This window comes from Leucoraja erinacea, chromosome 22 (genome assembly GCF_028641065.1).
Source record: "Leucoraja erinacea ecotype New England chromosome 22, Leri_hhj_1, whole genome shotgun sequence".
NCBI classification, from domain to species: Eukaryota; Metazoa; Chordata; class Chondrichthyes; order Rajiformes; family Rajidae; genus Leucoraja; species Leucoraja erinaceus.
In genome coordinates, this window is record NC_073398.1 from 7,344,943 (window position 1) to 7,368,336 (window position 23,394).

A 23,394-nucleotide genomic window follows, 5' to 3' on the forward strand; every position below is an offset into this window, starting at 1 on the left:
ATATTCACCCGAGATCAGGCATTTCATAGTAATTGAATCATCGAGCCATCCAACATGGAAACAAGCCCTTCAGCCAAACTTGTTATGCCAACCAACATGTCCCAGCTACACTAGTCCCACCTGTCTGCATCTGATCCATATCCCTCTAAACCTTTCCTATTCATATACCTGTCCAAATGCCTTTCAAATGCTGTTATAGTACCTGCCTTAACTAACTGACCTGACAGCTCATTCCATAAACCCACCACCCTCTGTGTGAAAAAGTTGCCTTTCAGGTTCCTATTAAATCTTTCCCCGCCCACCTCAAACCTACGTTTGATTCTTGATTTCCCTACTCATCTGCGGGTAAGTATAAATTTCTGCTCACATTTACAACAATTCCTCTCAGAAAAGAAATTCCCGCAAAAAAAATCTCCTGCCAATATCCTACTTGTCACACAGTCTGCCACATTTTTATTTAAAATATTATTGATCTGATCATAGTCATAGCCTCGGAATTAAAGGACGTTCTTTTAGGAAATGAAATGAGGAGGAATTTCTTGAGCCAGAGGGTGGTGAATCTGTAGAATTCTTTGGCACAGACGGCTGTGGAGGCCGTCAGACGATATATTTAAGAGGATATCTATTTAAGAGATAGATAGATTCTTGATTACCATAGGTGTCAGAGGTTATGGGGAGAAGGCAGGAGAATGGGGATAGGGGGGAGAAATAGATCAGCCATGATTGAATGGCAGAGTAGACTTGGTGGGCCAAATGGCCTAATTCTGCTCCTATCACTTATGAAGAGTTATCGAGATATTCCATATAATTCTTGGAGTCTTAAAAGATAAATTATTTCAATTTTACAATTAGCAAAAATAAAAACGAATAAAGATTTGCCTTGTAAAATGTTTCACTTGAAAACTACTCAGAAGTTTGGTTTTACACACTTGGGGATTTATTATTTCAGACATGAGATTCGCTCTCTGGGTGATTGGTATTTACTTTGGTTGTAATGTCTCCATTCTCAGGCCCACAGTCCTTGTCCTGCATGGGCACAACATCATTGTCACCTTTGGGTGCTGCGTGCTTCTCTTTGGCTCGAAGTTGTCTCTGTAGTAACACCACGATGTGAAAGAACACAATGATGCCCAGGCCACGTAAACCTGCCTGTAATCCCAGGAAGATGTGCCTGCAGGATAGGAAAGAAGGTGTAAAACATTAATACCCAAGCAAACAAGCTCCAGTTAGAGTCCTAGATCGGCCCTCTGGAAATTACCCCTAGTGTGGAGGGATTAACGGGTCATTAACGGGACGGAGGTGGAACGTGTTTCTAGCTTCAGGTTCCTGGGGGTCAACACCTCCGATGACCTCTCTTGGACCCACAATACCTCAACTCTGGTCAAGAAGGCTCACCAGCGTCTCTTCTTCCTGAGGAGACTGAAGAAGGTCCATCTGTCTCCCTAGATTCTGGTGAACTTCTACCGCTGCACCATCGAGAGCATCCTTACCAACTGTATCACAGTATGGTATGGCAACTGCTCTGTCTCCGACCGGAAGGCATTGCAGTGGGTGGTGAAAATTGCCCAATGCATCACCGGTTCCTCACTCCCCTCCATTGAGTCTGTCCAAAACAAGCGTTGTCTGCGAAGGGCGCTCAGCATCGCCAAGGACTGCTCTCACCCCAACCATAGACTGTTTACCCTCCTACCATCCGGGAGGTGCTACAGGTCTCTCCGTTGCCGGACCAGCAGGTCCAGGAACAGCTTCTTCCCGGGGGCTGTTACACTACTCAACACTGTACCAGGAAAACACTATGACTGTATGCATGTAAATAGATGTATTTATTATCATATTCTATGTCGCTCTTCCAGAGAGATGCTAACTGCATTTCGTTGTCTCTGTAGTGTACACTGACAATGGCAATTAAAGTTGAATCTGAAACTGAATCTGAGTCTGAGTGGATGAGAAAGTGGGATAACATAGGACTAGTATCAACGGGGGATCGATGGTCGGCGTGGACTAGGTGGGCCGAACAGCCTGTTTCCATGCTCTGAACTTAAACCAAAAACATCTTACCTGAAAGCATTAGAGTCGTAAATCCTGCATGCTCCTTGTCCTCCACATCTCTTTGCCCCCCACTTAAGGCAGGTTTGATCTATGAGAGCCCCAAAATAAATAGGAGCAGGAATTCCAGCTGGAACAGCAAAACATTATTAATATGATTTTTCAATTTCAAATTTAAACTTTATTCAGAATAAAAAGTACTGGATATTCAAAACAAAAACGTGTGGATTTAATTGTGCCCTACTCAGTAGTGTTCGCACCTACCTAATAAAACTCCCTTGCACTGGGGTAATAATCCTTCCCTTGTTTGTCTACACCTCAATGTCCAGCAGTGGAAGGACCCTAGACTGTGGTTCTCCCCCACAGAGCCTTGGCGTTGGCTGCACCGAGCTTCAGTGCAGTGCGTCCCTCAGCATGTCCTCCTGCAGTCTGGAGCAGGCCAGTCGGCAACATTCCCTGATGGACATCTCACTCTATGGAAGACCAACAATGTTCGGGCAGGCCAAAGACTGTTGATGGTCTTCCTGCAGCACTCATCCATGCTGGAAGGTGGCACCGTGGCTGCCTCACAGCGCCAGAGACCCGGGTTCCATCCTGACCTTGGGTGCTGTCTGTGTGTGGAGTTTGCACGTTCTCCCTGTGACCGTGTGGGTTTCCTCCCATATTCCAAAAGCAAGCAAGTTTGGTGTGTAGGGACCAGATGTGAAAGTGGGACAACATCGATTGAACTGGTGTGAACAGGTGATCTCGCCGACTTCTACAGAAGTGTCGTTGAATGCATTTTATGGGGACACATCACAGCTTGGTTTGGGAACAGCTACATCCAAGACCGCAAGAAATTGCTGCGAATTGTGAACGCAGCCCAGACCATCACACAGACCAACCTCCCTTCCATTCTTTAAGAAGGAACTGCAGATGCTGGAAAATCGAAGGTAGGCAAAAATGTTGGAGAAATTCAGCGGGTGAGGCAGCATCTATGGAGCGAAGGAAATGGGCAATGTTTCGGGTCGAGACCCTTCTTCAGACTGATGTGGGGGGGGGGGGGGGGACGAAAGGAGAGGTGCAGCCAGAGGGCTGAGGGAGTGCTCAGAGGGGGAGGAGAAAGTAAGGACTACCTGAAAATAGTAATCAGATAGTAGCAATGTTACAAAATTTTGAGATTTTAAAAATCAAGTCTGCAATTTATCCCATCAGTTAAAGCATAACAGCAAGTTTAATTTGACACCAAATTCACTTTCATATCTCAAGTATTAAAAAAGTTATGGCCATTTTCATACTCGGAAATTAGCATCTTGTTCCCTATTGATTTTCAATGGACATTACAAAAAAGCTGTGATCTTGGATAATCAAAGGCCCATTTCTTAAGGAAAGATTAACATTTTTAAATAACCTAAGTGTCCAAAGATTATTCACAAATAATTCACAATATAACATGATTTTTATATCTAATTTACATTAATTTATAGGCCAAATGGAAGGAATTTAGTGTTCAATTGCTGTAAAAAAATGCCCATTTAAATCGGCTTTCTAGTGGGTTCCTGTGAACGCGCTGGTTTAGAACGTTGACAGCGCGCTAGATTAGTGCCCTCAAATGCCGAGAAAAATACTGCGGGATATAAAAAGCCCAAAATGAACTACTCGCTATAGATAATTTGATATATAGGGTTATATATATGCCCCATTTAATGTAAAAATAAGGTACATACCTTTAATTGTTTGCTTTATAAAACCCTGGGGCTGCGAGATGTTGCGGAATCAGAGAGTAATTTTAAACTATTATAACTATATTATCGAGGCCTATAAAACTAATAATACCTTTTGCGACCGGGTCTTGCAGCGATTTTTCGTTAATGATTTACTAGGCTGAACATCTGCGATTAGTACAGCCTAGTAAAAATCGCGTTTTAAACCCGCCCCCTCCAAACAGCGCCAAAATCGCGGGCCTGGCTGTGGGCAGATTCCCAATGGCGATTCAGGTAGGTTTTGTAACATACCTACAGATAGTCCTTCTATCTTCTTCCCACCTTGCTTCCTGTAAAGACACCATCCCCTACTCCCAATTCCTCCGTCTACGCCGTATCTGCGGACAGGATGAGGTGTTCCGCACCAGGGCATCGATGAGGCTCTCACCAGGGTCTCTTCTATACCCCATGACTCTGCTCTCACTCCCCATCCCCCCCACTCGTAACAAGGGCAGAGTCATCCTTGTCCTCACCTTCCACCCTACCAGCCGTCACATAAAACAAATAATCCTCTGGCATTTTCGCCACCGCCAACATGATCCCACCACTTGCCACATCTTCTCATCTCTTCCCCTGTCCGCTTTCCGCAGAGACCGCTCCCTCCGTAACTCAATTAGTCCCTTCCCACCCGAACCACCCCCTCTCTGGGCACTTTCTTTTGCAACCGCAGGAAATGCTACACTTGTCGCTTTACCTCCCCCCTTGAATCCATTCAAGGACCCAAGCAGTCTTTCCAGATGCGGCAGAGGTTCACCTGCATCTCCTCCAACCCTCATCTATTGCATCCGCTGCTCTAGATGTCAGCTGCTCTACATCAGTGAGACCAAGCGTAGGCTTGGCGATCGCTTCGCCCAACACCTCTGCTCGTTTCACAATAACAAACCTGATCTCCCGGTGGCCCAGCACTTCAACTCCCCCTCCCATTCCGAATTTGACCTTTCTGTCCTGGGCCTCCTCCATGGCCAGAGTGAGGACCACCGTAAATTGGAGGAGCAGCACCTCATATTTTGCTTGGGTAGTTTACACCCCAGCGGTATGAACATTGACTTCTCCAATTTCAGGTAGTCCTCACTTTCGCCTATCCCTCTCAGCTCTCCCTCAGCCCTCTGGCTCCACCTCTTCCTTTCTTCGTCCCATCCCCCCCACCCTCACATCAGTCTGAAGAAATGTTTCGACCCAAAATGTTGTCTATTTCCTTCGCTCCATAGATGCTGCCTCACCCGCTGAGTTTCCCCAGCATTTTTGTCTACCTCCCTTCCATTGTCACCATTTATATCTCACGCTGCCTCCGCAAGACCAGCAGCATAATCAATGATCTACCATTTTGGTGACCCTCAGACTATCTTTGATTGGACTTTGCTGGCTTCACCTTGCACTAAACGTTATTCCCTTAACATGTATCTTTACACTGTAAATGGCTTGATTGTAATCATGTGTTGTATTTCTGCTGACAGGTTAGCACGCAACAAAAGCTTTTCACTGTACCTCAGTACACGTGACATAAACTAAACAAAACTAAATTAATTGATAGTCAGCGTGGACTCGGTGGGCTAAAGGGCCTGTTTCCTCGCTGTGTCTCTAAACTCTAAACTTGAAGTCCATCTTAGAGTGTGTCACAAGTTCACAAGTGATAGTAGAATTAGGCCAGTTGGCTCATTGAGTCTACTCCGCCATGCAATCATGGCTGTCTCTTAATCCCATCTCCATGCCTTCTCCCCATAACCCTCATCACCCACTCTAATCAAGAATTTGTCTATCTCTGCCTTAAAAATATCCACTGACTTGGCCTCCGCAGGCCTCTGTGGCAATGAGTTCCACAATTAACTAGCTTCTGACTATAGAAGTTCCTCCTCACCTCCGTTCTAAAAGAGTGCCCTCTAACTCTGTGGCAATGACCTCTGGTCTTAGACTCCCATCAGTGGAAACATCCTTTCCACATCCACTCTATCTATGCCTTTCATTATTCTGTAAGTTTCAATGAGGTCTCTACTCAACCTTCTAAACTCCAGCGAGTAGAGGCCCAGTACTGGCAAGCACTCAACATATGCTAACCCACTCATTGCTGGGATCATTCCTGTAAACCTCCTTTGGACCCTCGACAGAGGCAGCACATCCTTCCTCAGATATGGGGCCCAAATTTGCTCACAGCACTGGTTATAGGGATACCCCATAAATCAGGGAGTCCTGCGTTACGGAGCTGTTCTGGATGAACCGTGACGGAGACCTTTGACCCCGTTGTAGATCCACACTTTGCGAAGAGGTGGACAACAGTCTCCTCTCCACAGCAGATGTCCCGAGGGCAGCGTGCACACTCAACCGAGCTACAACCATTTCCACAACGATGTTAAATTGCATCAATCATTATCCCTCCACTACATCGGGTCGATGTTATGTTTAGAAGCACATTTAAAATATATTAAGCGAGAGATGCCGGAGGCAGGAAAATGTTTGTTACATGGCTCATTTGTATTTACCTAACGGAATATCTTGCGTTTAACCATAATTGTTTAGCACAAAACAAGAGAAATACAGACAGTGAGCCGTGTAAGATCCTCTCCATCGACCTTGTCAAATACAGCCACGTACTTCCTCACAGATTACCTTGTTAAGAAATAATGATAGCTGTGCTCTGGGGCATTCTAGTTTAATTTACAGATACAAAGCGAAAACAGGCCCTTCGGCCCACCAAGTCCATGCCGACCAACGATCCCCGCACACTAACACTATGCTACATACAATAGGGACAATTTACAATTTTACCGAAGCCAATTAGCCTACAAACCTATATCTGTTTGGAGTGTGGGTGGAAACCAGAGCACCCGGAGAAAACCCACGCAGGTCACGTGGAGAACACACAAACTCAGTACAGACAGCACCCGTAGTCAGGATCAAATCTGGGTCTCTGGCACTGTAAGATAGCAGCTCTACCTGCTGCGCCACTGTTCCTCCCTTCTTGATCTTGATCTGTAAGAGGGGACAGGGATGGATGCAAGCTTCACATGGAACAAACTGCCAGAGGAGGTAGTTGAGGCAGGCACCGTAAAAACTTTTTAAAGATACTTGGACAGGTACATGGATGGGAAAGGGATTATAAGCCTTAAGCAGGCAGGTGGGGCTAGTGTAGATGGGGCATTTTGGTCAGCATGGGCATGTTGGGTCAAAGGGCCTGTTTCCGTGCTGTATAGAAACATAGAAACATAGAAATTAGGTGCAGGAGTAGGCCATTCGGCCCTTCGAGCCTGCACCACCATTCAATATGATCATGGCTGATCATCCAACAGTATCCCGTACCTGCCTTCTCTCCATACCCTCTGATCCCCTTAGCCACAAGGGCCACATCTCTAACTCCCTCTTAAATATAGCCAATGAACTGGCCTCAACTACCCTCTGTGGCAGAGAGTTCCAGAGATTCACCACTCTCTGTGTGAAAAAAAGGTTCTTCTCATCTCGGTTTTAAAGGATTTCCCCCTTATCCTTAAGCTGTGACCCTTGTCCTGGACTTCTCCAACATCGGGAACAATCTTCCTGCATCTAGCCTGTCCAACCCCTTAAGAATTTTGTAAGTTTCTATAAGATCCCCTCTCGATCTCCTAAATTCTAGAGAGTATAAACCAAGTCTATCCAGTCTTTCTTCATAAGACAGTCCTGACATCCCAGGAATCAGTCTGGTGAACCTTCTCTGCACTCCCTCTATGGCAATAATGTCCTTCCTCAGATTTGGAGACCAAAACTGTACGCAATACTCCAGGTGTGGTCTCACCAAGACCCTGTACAACTGCAGTAGAACCTCCCTGCCTCCTCAAATCATTTTGCAATGAAAGCTAACATACCATTCGCTTTCTTTACTGCCTGTTGCACCTGCATGCCTACCTTCAATGACTGGTGTACCATGACACCCAGGTCTCGCTGCATCTCCCCCTTTCCCAATTGGCCACCATTTAGATAATATGTATGACTCCTTCTCTTTCTATCTCATTTAAACTTTGCCCCATTCACCTAAACCTGTCATAAATATTTAAGATTGCTTGGAGGTCTTTGACAACTGGCTGGCATTGAAAGATTATCAGCTGAGAGTGGAGACTCGAGATATAGTGCCAGAGATCTTCTAACCACTTGGTTTATCAGTTCCATTGGCCATTTACCATATTAACCATTCTGCTCATGCCCTGTTCTTGAAAAAATTGGAAATATATGTATATATATATCAAGAAAGTAAAGTAAAGTGACTCACCTAGTGTTCTTACTATCAAGGTTTGTATACCTATTGCCAACGACTTCAGTTCCGGCTCATTGCACCTAATAATGAAAAAATACATTGTTGTCAACATCAAGAAAACGAACGGACACAGAGCAAGTGCGTGCTACCTTGGTGACCAACATTTTATAAGGTCATAGGTGGTAGGAGTCGAATTAGGCCATTCGGCCCATCAAGTCCACTCCACCATTCAATCATGGCTGATCGATCTCTCCATCATGACCCCATTCTCCTGCCTTCTCCCAATAACATCTGATGAAGAATCTATCCATCTCTGCCTTAAGAATATCCATTGACTTGGTCTCCACAGCCATCTGTGGCAAAGAATTCCACAGATTCACCACCCTCTGACTAAATAAATTTCTGCTCATCTCCTTGATGAATTAAAATAACGTTCTTTAATTCTGAGGTTATAACCTCTAGTCTTAGACTCTCCTATTAGTGGAAACATCCTTTCCACACCCACTCTATCCAAGCATGTCACTATTCTGAATGTTTCAATGAAGTCCCCCCTCATTCTTCTAAACTCCAGCGAGTACAGACCCAGTGCCAACAAACGCTCATCATAGGTTAACCAACTAATTCCTGGGATCATTCTTGTAAACCTCCTCTGGATCCTCTCCAGAGCCAGCACATCTTTCCTCAGATATGGTGCCCAAAACTGATCATAATGTCACCTTACCAGCGTCTTATGGAGCCTCAACATTACATCCCCGTTTTTGTATACAAGCCCTTTTGAAATAAATGCTATCATTGAGTTTGCTTCCTTTACCAACAATCCTGCACCAGCACTCCCAAGTCCCTTTGCACCTGTGATTTCTGGATTCTCGCGCCAGTAAGAAAATAGTCTATTAGTTCCTACTACCAAAAATGGAGTCATGCATTTTTGCTACACTTTGCTACACTATATTTGCTATACTATATTCCATCTGCCACTTCTCTGCCCACTCTCCAAACCTGTCCAAGTTTTTCTGCAGCGTCCTTGTTTTCTCTACACTACCTGCCCCTCCATCTATTTTCGTATCATCCGCAAACTTTCCCACAGAGCCTTTAATCTCCTCGTCCAAGTCAGTGCCCCCCCCCCTCATTCTTCAATACTCTTGAACCTTTTCCTTTCAGGAAGCTGGGCAGAAATGGATATCGCAGCATCACCCACACTCACATATTTTAATAAACTTACATTCTGGTTAATCCAGAGGAGGAACATACTACCTCAGCGACCAACCGCACCTTTTCAGCGACATACATTTTGTGAAGCTGGGCAGAAGTGGAGGGTTGGATTATAGGAACATTATTCAGATTCAGATATTAGTTAACTCAGAGAAAACCAAATATTGGTCAGCATCCAATCGACTTAAAAATTTACATACACTTGTCTGGAAACGGGAAAGTTCCAAATTCTCCACTTCTGAAAAATATATCCTACAATCTATAAGCTAAACTTTACATTCAGGCTAGATTTTCTTGTCTATCTGACAGGCAAACCATTTACAAGAACACAAGGAGCTGGTTAAGGAGAAAGCCTCTACTAGAGAGCGGTCCTGAGCTACCATCTACCTCTTTGGAGAACCTCAGACTCTCTTTAATCAGACTTTACTGCACTAAACGTTATTCACTTCATCCTGTATCTGTACACTGTGGACGGCTCGATTGCAATTATTTATAGTATTTCCACTTACTGGATAGCACGCTACTAAATGCTATTCACTGTTTTTCGGTACACGTCACAACAAACTGAACTAAAGTAGAAATCTTGACCAAAGCACAAAGTTCTGGAGGAACTCAGCGGGTCAGATAGCATCTATTTCCCCAGGGGGGAAGTGTCAAATATTAGAGGGCCTAGTTTGGAGGTATATGGAGGGATCAGCTACAATGTTGTAAGAAAAAACTGCAGATGCTGGTTTACACCCTAGATAGATACAAAGTGCTGGTGTTACTCAGCACGTTTGGCAGCATCTCTGGAGACAAGGAATAGGTGACGTTTCGGGCTGCTCCAACATTTTGTGTCTTAGCTGCAATGTTGGACAGACTTGGATTGTTTCCTCTGGAGCAAAGAAGTTAGGAGAAGCATAGATAAGGTAGAAAGTCCGAATATTTTTTTTCTCCAGGGTGGAAATGTCAAAGACTGGAGGGCGTAACTTTAAGGTCAGAGGGGCAAAGTTTAAAGGAGATGTGTGGGCAATTTTTATACACAGAGGGTGCTGCCAGGGGTGATGGTGGAGGCAGATACAATAGTGGTGTTTAAGAGACTTTTAGATAGGCACATGGGTATGCAAGGAATAGGGGGATTGGATCATGAGTAGGCAGAGGGGACTAGTTTATCAAGGCATCACTTATAGCACAGACATTGAGGGCCAAAGGTATTGTTGTACAATCTATTACATAAAGGTGAGACATGAAAAGGTAACAGTGTTTATTTCCACAGACTGGATGATTATTTTCAGGTTCCCAGCACCCCAGAATTGTGCTTAAGCAATCAATGTTTTTGCACTTCAGTAAGTTCAACAAAGTATCCAACATAACTGGGGCATATGATAGACACGAGGAACTGCAGATGCTGGAATATTGAGCAAAAAGCACAAAGTGCTGGAGCAACTCAGTGGGTCAGGCAGCATCTGTGAAAAACATGGACAGGCGACGTTTCGAGTCGGGACACCTTCTTCAGTCCTGATCTGAAACGTCACCTATCCATATACTCCAGAGATGTTGCCTGAACTGCTGAGTTACTCCAGTGCTTTATGTCTTATTATAGATTGGATAGTTATGGCCCTGTCCCACGGTACGGGTTCATTCCAGGAGCACTCACGAGTTTAAAAAAAATCAAACTCGTGGTAAGCACGGAGAATGAACGTAGCGGGTACGTTGGAGCTCGGGGACGTCTCTTAGCGGCTCGTAACGCTAACGGCAGGTATTCGGGAAGACTCACTAACGGCAGGTAAGCACGGGAAGACTCGTGAAGACTTTTCAACATGATGAAAAATGTCCACGAGAGCCCTGAGTACCGACGAGCGGCCATTACTGTAAACCTCCGAGTTCAAATCAGGGCAAACTTGGGAGAGCTCTTGGAATGAACTCATACCGTGGGACAGGGCCATTAGCATGAACAATTTCTCCTCAACAAAGAAGCCAGTGGAGACTGTAAAAAACGGGGCATATAAAACATTGTTACCATCATTTTGCCATTGACAGCGAATTACAGTAACACTTTTGGTTGTGGGCTCCACCTTTCATTGGTCATCAGTGCTGGCTCTAAAGGGGCTGTCCCACTTGTAAGACCTAACTGGCGAGTTTAGAAGAGTTTGAAAAATGTCATATTGAAGACCTCCTTCAACCTCCTTCGACTATGTTGAAGATCAGCTTCAACTAGCTACGCCTAGTTACGATTAACTTTGGGAAAATTGGACACTGAATAGTGGAGACTGAAGACGACCTCCTTCGATCTCCTTCGACCTCCCTTTGACTATGATGAAGACCATCTACAACTACCTTCGACTTCCTTCGACTAACCGCGATTACCTACGGCTAACATGCCGACCTACTACGACTAAACCTACGAGTAAAAAAAGTATCGATTTTTTCCATGGCGACCTTTTTTTACTCACGGGCATTTTTCAACATGTTGAAAAATACGCCGCGACCTATCAGAGGCCTTGAGTACATGGGGACTACTCTCGAGCATGAAGGAGAGTTACAAAGTCCTCCAAGGACCTTGTGTCGACCATGCTGCGAGTATGAGTCGAGGGCAAACTCGCCACAACTCGCGGATTAGGTCGCCCAAGTGGGACAGCCCCTTAATTTGTTCTGAATCTTTTCATACCTCTAGTTTCCCTCTCCCCTGACTCTCAGTCCGAAGAAGGGTCTCAACCTGAAACGTCACCCATTCCTTTTCTCCAGAGATGCTGCCTGACCCACTGAGTTACTCCAGCATATTGTGTCTAGTAACAGTGACATTTTAATCTGCAGGGCAACCTCACATCCGTTATAATCACAGGCTAAGATATAATTAGTTTAGTTTAGTTTAGAGATACAGTGCGGAAACAGGCCCTTCGGCAAACCGAGCCTGCGCCAACCAGCGATCCCCGCACACTAACACTCCTACAAACACCAGGGATATTTATACCAAGCCAATTTTATATTTATACCAAGCCAATTAGCCTACAAACCTGTACATCTTCAGAGTGTGGGAGAAAACCGGAGCACCTGGAGAAAACCACGCAGGTTAAGAGGAGAATGTGTAGGTATGTTACAAAACCTACCTGAACCGTGGCTGAACATCTGCCCTACCCCGTGTGCGCGATTTTGGCGCTGTTTAGAGGGGGCGGGTTTAAAACGCGATTTTTACTAGGCTGTTGCAATCGAACATGTTCACCCTAGTAAATCATTAACGGAAAATCGCTGAAAGACCCCGTCGCAAAAGATATTATTAGTTTTTATGGCCTTGTATAATAGTTATAGTAGTTTAAAAATCACTCTCTCAACCCGCAACCTCTCGCAGCCCCAGGGTTTTATAAAGCAAACAATTAAAGGAATGTACCTTATTTTTACATTAAATGGGGCTTCTTAAGAACCCTGTTATAAAGTTTTCTATAGCGAGTAGTTCATTTTGGGTTCTTTATATCCCGCAGTATTTTTCTGGGTACTTGAGGGCACAAATCCAGCGCAATGTGAACGTTCTAAACCAGCGCGTTCACAGGAACCCACTAGAAAGCTGATTTAAATTGACTTTAATTTACAGCAATTGAACACTAAATTCCTTCCATTTGGCTTATAAATTGATGTAAATGAGATTTAAAAATCATGTTTTATTGTGAATTATTTGTGAATATTATTTGGACACTTGGGCTATTTAAAAATGTTAATAATTTATTAAGAAATGGATAGATGTTTAGATCTAGTAATTGAAGTTTGAAATTAGCTACAATTGGGTAACTAACTAATTATATGCTTTAATTTCAGGTCATCCAAGTAAGATTATTTTATATTTGTTTCAGAATGCTTCAATCTATGATAGCTGAAAATTTCATTCAGTTCTCTTAATTTTTAAGAAGGTTATGGGCTTTTGACTGTCCACGATCACAGCTTTTTTGTTATGTCCATAGAAAATCAATAGGGAACAAGATGCTAATTTCCGAGTATGAAAATGGCCATAACTTTTTTATTACTTGAGATATGAAAGTGAATTTGGTGTCAAATTAAACTTATTGTTATGCTTTATCTGATGGGATAAATTGCCGACTTGATTTTTTAAAATCTCAAAATTTTGTAACATTGCTAGAATGTGCAAACTCCGTACAGACAGCACCCGTAGTCGTGATCGAACCCGAGTCTCTGGCGCTGTGAGGCAGGAACTCTTCTGCTGCGCCACAGTGCCGCTGTCAATTGTCATCAGAATGTGAAGCAGGGGGCAAGACTCCCAAGTTAAAAGCAGGTCGTCATTACCTGAGTAAGATCATGAAGCCGGGGACAGCTCCGAAGGAGTAGCTGAATGCACTGAGTACCGTCACTACCAGGTAGTAAGGGAATATTTGTTCACAGTCTTCTGCTTTGGCGCATTGTCCCAGAAGCGCGGAGGAATTTGTGGATATCAGAGCAGATATGCAGCTGCAGTTGTGGAACTCCTGAACAGAAAAGAAACAGCCAAAGTCATGGATAGGAGTCATAGAAACATAGAAAATAGGTGCAGGAGTAGGCCATTCGGCCCTTCGAGCCTGCACCGCCATTCAATATGATCATGGCTGATCATCCAACTCAGTATCCTGTACCTGCCTTCTCTCCATACCCCCTGATCCCTTTAGCCACAAGGGCCACATCTAATTCCCTCTTAAATATAGCCAATGAACTGGCCTCAACTACCTTCTGTGGCAGAGAATTCCACACATTCACCACTCTCTGTGTGAAAAATGTTTTTCTCACCTCGGTCCTAAAAGATTTCCCCCTTATCCTTAAACTGTGACCCCTTGTTCTGGACTTCCCCCAACATCGGGAACAATCTTCCTGCATGTAGCCTGTCCAACCCCTTAAGAATTTTGTAAGGTTCTATAAGATCCCCCCTCAAGCTTCTAAATTCCAGCTTCATTCCCAAGGAGAATGTAGCATTCCCCGCCATGCCTTGGAATCGAGATGCAAGTGAGGGATGGGGGAATGGATTCTTCTCTACGCTGTAAGTTCCAGGTATTCCACGGCAAATTGCAGTGAATTGTGGATCACAGACCAGACTCCCCACCATGGACACAATGACGCTTTAGTCATTGGCACTTATTGTCACATGCACCAACGTAGGTAACAATTACTAAATGCTTTGTGTTGAGTGCAGCTCAATAAAATCATACAGCAGACCTCACCTGGGCTAGAGTCGCCATGTATAAGTTTATGACAAAAGTTAATCGAAGAGTTTTATCTTCTCGTAGCGGCGACCCGGGCCTACCGTCGACATGGTCACAGCCCCCCACGCTCTTGGCGGACCCCCTGTCGTGTGGCTCTTGGCAGAGCGGGTCCCTCTACACTGCTTTCGGTAAAGCAACCAACGGGACGAAACGTTGCCTATTTCCTTCGTTCGTTCCATAGATGCTGCCTCACCCGCCGAGTTTCTGCAGCATTTTTGTCTACCTTCAATTTTTCCAGCATCTGCCGTTCCTTCTTAAACAACGTCTTGTTCCACCCCGGTCTTGTCCCACCACACTCCCATCCGCACAAGGTACAGGAGCTCGAAAGCGGGCACCACCAGACTTGGGGACAGCTTCTTCCCCTCTGTTGTCAGGATTCTGAACGGCCCTTCTTTAAGCCGGGGCACTGTCGGACTCACCTCTACCCCCATTGCGGACGTTGGACTTTGTCTCTGGGACTGATGCGCTACAATGCCGAGAACTGGGCACTCGTCCTCTGCACCACCGTGACGCACTGCGGAGGGCGCTGCCACAGTGCGGGGGAAGTTGGAGGAATGTGGGGCGGTGGTACTTCACTGTAATTAGAACAAGTCACCCGCAGGAAGAGTGACGATTAACACACCTGGTATCCCAAATGGCCTGTATTTGTGACTGCTCCCTATTCCCAGAGATGGGGCCGTTAGTGGCAACGAGAAAGGGGAAAGCTCTTACCGTACTTTTCCCGACTCCAGAAGACGTCTTGCATCCAGCGAGACAAGGTGAAACGTACGTGACGCCGCTATCGGCACATACGGGCTCCCACTGCGACCCGGAGCAGGAGCATTTGTTGTTGCAGCCATGGTACAGACCGCTCCCTTCAAAGGAGATCTGGGGGTTGCTAGCAAACAATGCAATTGGAGTTAGGGTCATAGAGTCAAACAGAATGGAAACAAGCCCTTCAGCACCAACTTGCCCACATTGACTAACATGTCCAATCTACACCAGTCCCACCTGCCTGCATTTGGCCCATATCCTTCTAAACCTGTCCTATCCATGTACCTGGCTTCATGTTTCTTAATCATTGCAATAGTACCTGCCTCAACTACCTCCTGCTCGTTTCACACACCCACTCCCCTCAGCTTCCCCTTAAATCTTTTCCTCTTCACCTTAAACCTATGTCCTCTGGTTCTCGATTCTTCTACTCTGGGCAAAAGACTCTGTGGATCTACCCGATCGATTCCTCTCATGATTTTGTACACCTCGAAAAGATCATCTCTCATCCTCCTGCGCACCAAGGAATGGAGTCATAGACTGGTCAACCTCTCCCTGTAGCTCAGGCCCACGAGTGCTGGCAACATCCTCAAGAATCTTCTCTGCACCCTTTCCAGCTTGACGACATCCTTCCTATAACATGGCGACCAAAACTGAACACAACGTGGCCTCACTGATGTCCTATAGAGCTGTTACATTGTGCGCAGTTTTGGTCCCCTAATTTGAGGAAGGATATTCTTGCTATTGGGGGAGTGCAGCGTAGGTTTACAAGGTTAATTCCCGGGATAGCGGGACTGTCATATACTGAGAGAATGGAGCGGTTGGGCTTGTATACTCTGGAGTTTAGAAGAATGGGAGGGGATCTTATTGAAACATATAAGATTATTAACGGTTTGGACACGCCAAAGGCAGGAAACATGTTCCCGATGGTGGGGGAGTCCAGAACCAGGGGCCACAGTTTAAGAATAAGGGGTAAGCCATTTAGAATGGAGATGAGGAAACACTTTTTCTCACAGAGATTTGTGAGTCTGTGGAATTCTCAGCGGTGCAGGCCGGTTCTCTGGATACTTTCAAGAGAGAGCTAGATAGGGCTCTTAAAGATAGCGGAGTCAGGGGATATGGGGGGAAGGCAGGAACGGGGTACAGATTGGGGACGATCAGCCATGATCATATTGAATGTCGGTGCTGGCTCGAAGGGCCAAATGGCCAACTCCTGCACCTATTGTCTATTGTTATGAGCTCCCAACTTCTATACTCATTGAATCAAACAGGAATCTTCGAAAGAGTGATTTTGAGCGTCCTGACCACTCTGTTCTTTCTCCATCCTCTGTATCAGGTTTGTAGGATGTGGAGGCTTTGCAAAGGGTGCAGAAGAGGTTTACCAGAATGCTGACTGGATTAGGGAGGTATTAGCTACAGACAGGACAGGCTTGGATTCTTTTCTCTGGAGCATCGGAGGTTGAGGGGAGACCTGATAGAAGTATATAAAATTATGAGAGGCATAGATAGGGTAGATAGTCAGAAACTAGGGTAGAAATGCCAAAGACTAGAGGGCGTAGCTCGAAGGTGAGAGTGGTACAGTTTAAAGGACATGTAGGGGGGCAAATTGTGTGATACACACAGGGTGTGTGAGTGTTTGGATTGCCCTGCCAGAGATAGTGGTGGAGGCAGGTATGATAGTGGAATTTAAGAGGCTTTTACATCAACATATGGATATTCAAGTAGGCAGAGGAGATCGGTTTAGCATGGACTTTGTGGGCCGAAGGGCCTGTTCCTGTCCGTTTCTATTCTATGTACTATGTAAGACATGCCAAGAGTTTTACAAATTTTGTTCACTCTTTACACTGCTTTGACGTTAAGTCCCTCCATTATAATGAGGATCATTTTCCAACTTGAGAAATTTTCCTCTGGTTATCTTCGTGAAGGAATGATGCAAGAGGCAGATGCCTTATTCGTCGCTTGGCAAACGCAAGGGATACAAACTACTGGGTCGGCACACAAAACAGGAGGACTAATACTTCAGCAAACATTTATTTTGTTCCAGACTGTCAAACAATAGATGCACCCGTGGAAAATATACCGGCGGGTTGCATCACAGCTTGGTTTGGCAACAGTTCTGCCTCATGGATTATGGATGTAGCACAGGCCAGAGACTCCCCATCATCGACTCCATCTACACTTCCCACTGCCTCGGGACATCAGCCAACCCTCCAGTCCATTCCTCTTCTCCCTGCTCCTGTCCGGCATCAGGTAAAAAAGCTTGAAAGCGCGCACCACCAGACTCAGGAACAGCTTCTTCCCCTCTGTTATCGAGCTTCTGAATGGTCCTAAAAGCTAAGGACTGTCCAATTCACCTCAACCCCATTGCGGACATTGGACTTTGTCTCTGGAACTGATGCACTGCAGTGCTGCGAACTGTATTCTGCACTCTGATTTTTCCTTTCACTCTCTCTATTGTACATGTTTTATGATTATGTTTAGTTATAGAATTATCTGATTTGATTGCATAGAACGCAAAACAAAGGTTTTCATTCCACCTTAGTACATGTGACAATATTGAACCCAAAAAGATCATCCACACATTCATCTCCTCCCGCCTAGATTACTGCAACTCTCTTTACACTGGCATCAGCCAATCTTCCCTGTCCCACCTGCAACTGGTCCAAAACGCCGCAGCGAGACTCCTGACGGGCACCCGAAAAAGGGACCACATCACCCCGATCCTGGCCTCTCTCCACTGGCTCCCTGTGCGGTTCCGTATACATTTCAAGACCCTCCTCTATGTCTACAAAGCCCCCAATGGGTTTTGCCCCCTCCTACATTAAAGGTCTTCTCACCCATCACTCCACCTCCAGGTCCCTCAGATCGGCCGACTTGGGGCTGCTGAATATCCCGCGGTCTAGGCATAAGCTTAGGGGCGACCGCGCCTTTGCGGTTGCAGCTCCTAGACTGTGGAACAGCATCCCCCTTCCCATCAGAACTGCCCCCTCCATCGACTCCTTTAAATCAAGACTAAAAACTTATCTATACTCCCAAGCCTTTCCTGACGTCCACTGAGCGAGGGCTATATGTATATATGTATGCAGTTTGTTTGTTTATACTATTCTTATATCAAATATAAAGCACTTTGGCCAACGAGAGTTGTTTTTTAAATGTGCTATATAAATAAATGTGACTTGACTTGACTTGATAAACCTATACCTACAATGCTGAGATCTATATGCTGCACTCTGTAACTTCCCCTTTGCTTTACCTATTGTTCTGGAGTTAGGCTTGATTGTATTTTGTATGGTATTATGCAGAGCAAGAATTGTCTGATCTGTTTGGATTGCATGCAAAACAAACAGTTAAATTTGGAGATAGGGTGTGGAGGCAGCCCCTTCAGCCCACCAAGTCCACGCCGAACAGCGATTACCCGTTCACTAGTTCCATCCTACACACTAGGGTCAATTTCCAGAAGCCAATTAACTTACAAACCTACTCGAAGGGAGAAAACCAGAGCACCCGGAGAAAACCCACGAGGTCTCGGGGTGAACGTGCAAACTCCACACACAGACAAGCACCCGTGGACAGGATCGAACCCGGGTCTCTGGCGGTGTGAGGAGGCAACTCTACCGCTGGGCCCGCGTGCCGCCCTTTTCACTGAACCTGGGGAACATGTGACAGTAATAAGCCTAAACCTAAATCTGTAAGCGCTGCCAATAATCGATGACTCACCCCTCGTAAGAGACAGTTAGGCCGGCCACACGGGAATTATCGCAGCCCATTCCAAAGTAGGAGAGAGACAGCAGCCAACCCAGGCACGTGCAACTTACAGAGAATTTTGCTGCCTGAACAACATTCAGCTTGAACTTCTTCATCACCAAACCACCTAAGAAAATTCCAAGGCACACGGCGGGAATGTTTATGACCCCTGCGAGAACAAACAGGAATGAATTATACAAACTGCATCAGATGACATGGCTAGGGTTTAGAGATGGGGGCGGCATGGTGGCACAGCGCACCGGCCACTGGTCACCCGCTCACACTAGTTCTACCTTATCCCACTTTCTCGTCCACTCCCTACACACTAGGGGCAATGTACAGGGGCCAATTAACCGACAAACCCACACGTCTTTGGAATGCGGGAGGAAACCAGAGTACGTGGAGGAAACCCCTTGTAGTTACAGCGAGATCGTGCAAACTCCACACAGACAGCACCCGAGGTCAGGATCGAACTCTGGTCTCTGGCAGCAGCTGTACCAGATGCGCCACCGTAGTTATAGAAGTTGGGGATGTTATGTTACAGTTGTACAACAAGTTGGTGAGGTCGACCTTGCAGTATTGCTGAGGGATCGAGGAGTACAGGTACCCCCTGTGAACGCTTAGGAACTCCAGTTTCCTCCCACATCTAAAGACATGCAGCTTTAAAGATTGTTGTAAATTGACCCTAGTGTGCAGGGAGTGGATGAAAAAGTGGGATGACAGAACTAATGAGAACAGACGATCGTTGGCCAGCATGGTCTCGATGGACCGAAGGGGCTTTACCTAGGTATGTTGTAAAACGTACCTGCAGCGTCGCTGAAAATCTATCCTAGCCCGTGTGCGCGATTTTGGCGCCGTTTATAGGGGGGCGGGTTTAAAACGCAATTTTCACTAGGCTTCAAATCGAGGATGTTCAGCCTAGTTAATTATGAACGAAAAATCGCTGGAAGATTCCGTCGCTCGAGCTATTTTTAGTTTTAAGGGGTTTATTTGCTTGTTATAGTAGGTTAAAAATTAACCTCTAAACCCGCTACCGCTGACAACGGGCCGGATCTCATACAGGGGACAACGGAAGGTAGGTTGTTTATTTTTACGTTAAAAAGGGCTTCTTTAGATCCCATTATACAAATTTTAATGTTGCGAGTAGCTAATTTGGAGCCCATTATATCCCGCAGTATGTTTCTGGGCATTTGGGGGCACAAATCTACCACAATGTGAACGTTCTAAACCAGCGCGTTCCACAGGATTCCCCACTCGAAAGCTGATTTATGCCATTAATTTACAGCAATTGAACACTAAATTCCTTCAATTTGGCCTATAAATTAATGTCAATGAGATTTAAAAATCATGTTTTATTGTGAATTCTTTGTGAATATTATTTGGACACTTAGGCTATTTAAAAATGTTAATCTTTTCTTAAGAAATGGATAGATGTTTAGATCTAGTAATTGAAGTTTGGAATTAGCTACAATTGGGTAACTAACTAACTATATGCTTTAATTTCAGGTCATCCAAGTAAGATTATTTTATATTTGTATCAGAATGCTTCAATCCATGATAACTGAAAATTTCATTCAGTTCTCTTAATTTTTAAAAAAGTTATGGGCTTTTGACTGTCCACGATCACAGCTTTTTTGTTATGTCCATAGAAAATCAATAGGGAACAAGATGCTAATTTCCGAGTATGAAAATGGCCATAACTTTTTTAATACTTGAGATATGAAAGTGAATTAGGTGTCAAATTAAACTTCTTTTTATGCTTTATCTGATGGGATAAATTGCAGACTTGATTTTTAAAATCTCAAAATTTTGTAACATTGCTACTTTACCTATGCTGTATGTCTAAATTTTAAACTAAAGGACCTGACTCGAAACATCACCCAGCCATTTTGTTCAGAGATGCTGCCTGACCCACTGAGTTACTCCAGCACTTTGTGTCTTTATTTTAGAAAATAAATGATCAGACAGATTTGTTCCTTCCACGCATCATTCATGGACCTCACGCTGGTTAGAAGCAACATTTATTTTGCCTGCATGCTCTCTGCAATATTTTCCCTGAAAACAGCCGCAGGTTTGATGTCAGGACTTGGGATGTCAGGACTTTCATATGAAGAAAGACTAGATAGACTCGGTTTGTACACGCTAGAATTTAGAAGATTGAGGGGGGATCTTATAGAAACTTACAAAATTCTTAAGGGGTTGGACAGGCTAGATGCAGGAAGATTGTTCCCGATGTTGGGAAAGTCCAGAACAAGGGGTCACAGTTTAAGGATAAGGGGGAAATCTTTTAGGACCGAGATGAGGAAAACATTTTTCACACAGAGAGTGGTGAATCTCTGGAACTCTCTGCCACAGAAGGTGGTTGAGGCCAGTTCATTGGCTATATTGAAGAGGGAGTTAGATGTGGCCCTTGTGGCTAAAGGGATCAGGGGTATGGAGAGAAGGCAGGTACGGGATACTGAGTTGGATGATCAGCCATGATCATATTGAATGGCGGTGCAGGCTCGAAGGGCCGAATGGCCTACTCCTGCACTTATTTCTATTATAGATCCAAAAAAATGTAGCTCAACTTTGCACATATCTGATACTGCACTGACATCTAGTGGCAATCATTAGTATCAATTTGGAGAACCAGGAAGTTTAGTTTAGTTTGGTTTATTGTCACCTGTACCGAGGTACAGTGAAAAGCTCAGTGGGTCAGGCAGCATCTGTGGAGGGAATGGACAAACGATGCTTCAGATCGGGTCGGTTTGAAGAAGTGGACTGATCCAAAACTTTGCCTTTCCATTCACTCCACAGAGGCTGTCTAACCCACTGAGTTCCTCCAGCAGTTTGTATATTGGTACCAATTTGTTGGGAGGGCTTTTGTCTGTCAGCTTTGGCCCAATGAGTCCACGCCGACCAGCGATCCCCTTACACTAGTCCTATCCTACACACTAGGGAGCAATCTACACAAACCCACACCCCTTTGGGATGTGGGAGGAAACCAGGACACCAGGAGGAAACCCACGTGGTCACTGAGAGAACGTGCAAACTCCATACAGACAGCACCCGAGGTCAGGATCGAACTTGCGTCTCTGGAGCCGTGAGACAGCGGCTCTACCAGCTGCGCCACCCGTGCCGTACTTGAACAATCTCTGGTTTAGGCTTACATCAGTGCGGGAGGTTCAGGAGTAGGAATGCAGGAGCTATGCGATTAGTGAACCGACATCAATGTAGATGTGAGGAAAATACACATTCCCACCATACACACACACACACACACACACACACACACACACACACAAAACACACACACACACACACATCCAAACACACACACACACACACACACACACACACACACACACACACACAAAAAAAATGGCCTAATTCTACTCCTATCCCTAATGACCTTACGAGAGGCCACAGCACTTGAAGCTCAGCAGTCAGTCCCGACCCACTAGCCAAATGTCTGTCCATTCCCTCCACAGATGCTGCCTGACCCACTGAGTTGATCCAGCCCTTTGTGAGTTGCTCCAACCTGTGCCGAGTCTTCCCAAGAGGCAGGGTCTGTGGAGGGAATGGACAGGCGACGTTTCGGGTCAGCACCCTTCTTCTGACTGATGGAAGGAGGGACGGGGGGTGGGGGGGAAACGAGGAGTGCAGGCGCTCCCCGTAACCTTGTAGTTCTCCTCCAGATGCTCCTTGTTTGGAGCACATTTCTCCCATTTAATGTTTGAACTAGTTTATAATACACAGGAAAGTAAAAATACAAAATACGAACCAATTATGAAGTTGGACCTTGATGCTGACTGGCCATACTGTTGCTCAATGAACTTGGCTTTGAAGGTCAGCATGCCAATTAAGGAGTTGATTTGTACGACCATTGACAATAAATATAAGACATAGATGCGGTTAGAAAATAATAATTTCACCGATACCATGAAACCTGGAATGACAACAAAAAAAATGCAAAAGTTATTATACCAGATCTAGATTTAAACATATTCCATGCATTTTAGTTTAGTTCAGTTTAGAGATACAGCATGAAAACAGGACCTTCGGCCCACCGAGTCCACACTGACCAATGATCCCTGCACATTAACACTATTCTACACAGACTAAGGACAATTTACACATACACCAAGCCAATTAACCTGCAAACCTCTATGTCTTTGGAGTGGGGGAGGAAACCGAAGATCTCGGACAAAACCCACACAGGTCACGGGGAGAACGTACGAACTCTGTACAGACAGCACCCATAGTCAGGATCGAACTTGGGTCTCTGGCGCTGTGAGGCAGTAACTCTACAGCTGCACCACCGTGCCGCCCTTTCTGAAATGATTGCTTCAAATTTCACTGAAGAGTCCATTGCTGCAGCTGCTAATAGTTTTTCCAATTCAGCAAAGTGATCTTATGTCCACGGTCCGTTTCCTAAATTGCATCTTATTCAGGAAAGGTGCATTAACCAAAACACAATATAAACTCCCCA

At 45.1% G+C, this 23,394-nt stretch overlaps 1 protein-coding gene across 1 annotated transcript in view; it reads right to left on the bottom strand.

Annotated features, from left to right (window-relative positions):
- Positions 1–914: 914 nt before the first annotated feature.
- Positions 915–23,394, bottom strand: part of LOC129707683 (solute carrier organic anion transporter family member 1C1-like) — a 44,773-nt gene continuing 22,293 nt past the window's right edge. The window contains exons 9-15 of the mRNA XM_055652874.1: positions 22,687–22,851; positions 18,894–19,089; positions 15,138–15,303; positions 13,483–13,661; positions 8,020–8,084; positions 2,059–2,176; positions 915–1,171 (exon numbers count right to left, since the gene is read on the bottom strand). Of these exons, the coding sequence (XP_055508849.1) occupies positions 946–1,171; positions 2,059–2,176; positions 8,020–8,084; positions 13,483–13,661; positions 15,138–15,303; positions 18,894–19,089; positions 22,687–22,851 (1,115 nt within the window). The 3' untranslated portion in view covers positions 915–945. The remainder of the gene's footprint in view (positions 1,172–2,058; positions 2,177–8,019; positions 8,085–13,482; positions 13,662–15,137; positions 15,304–18,893; positions 19,090–22,686; positions 22,852–23,394) is intronic.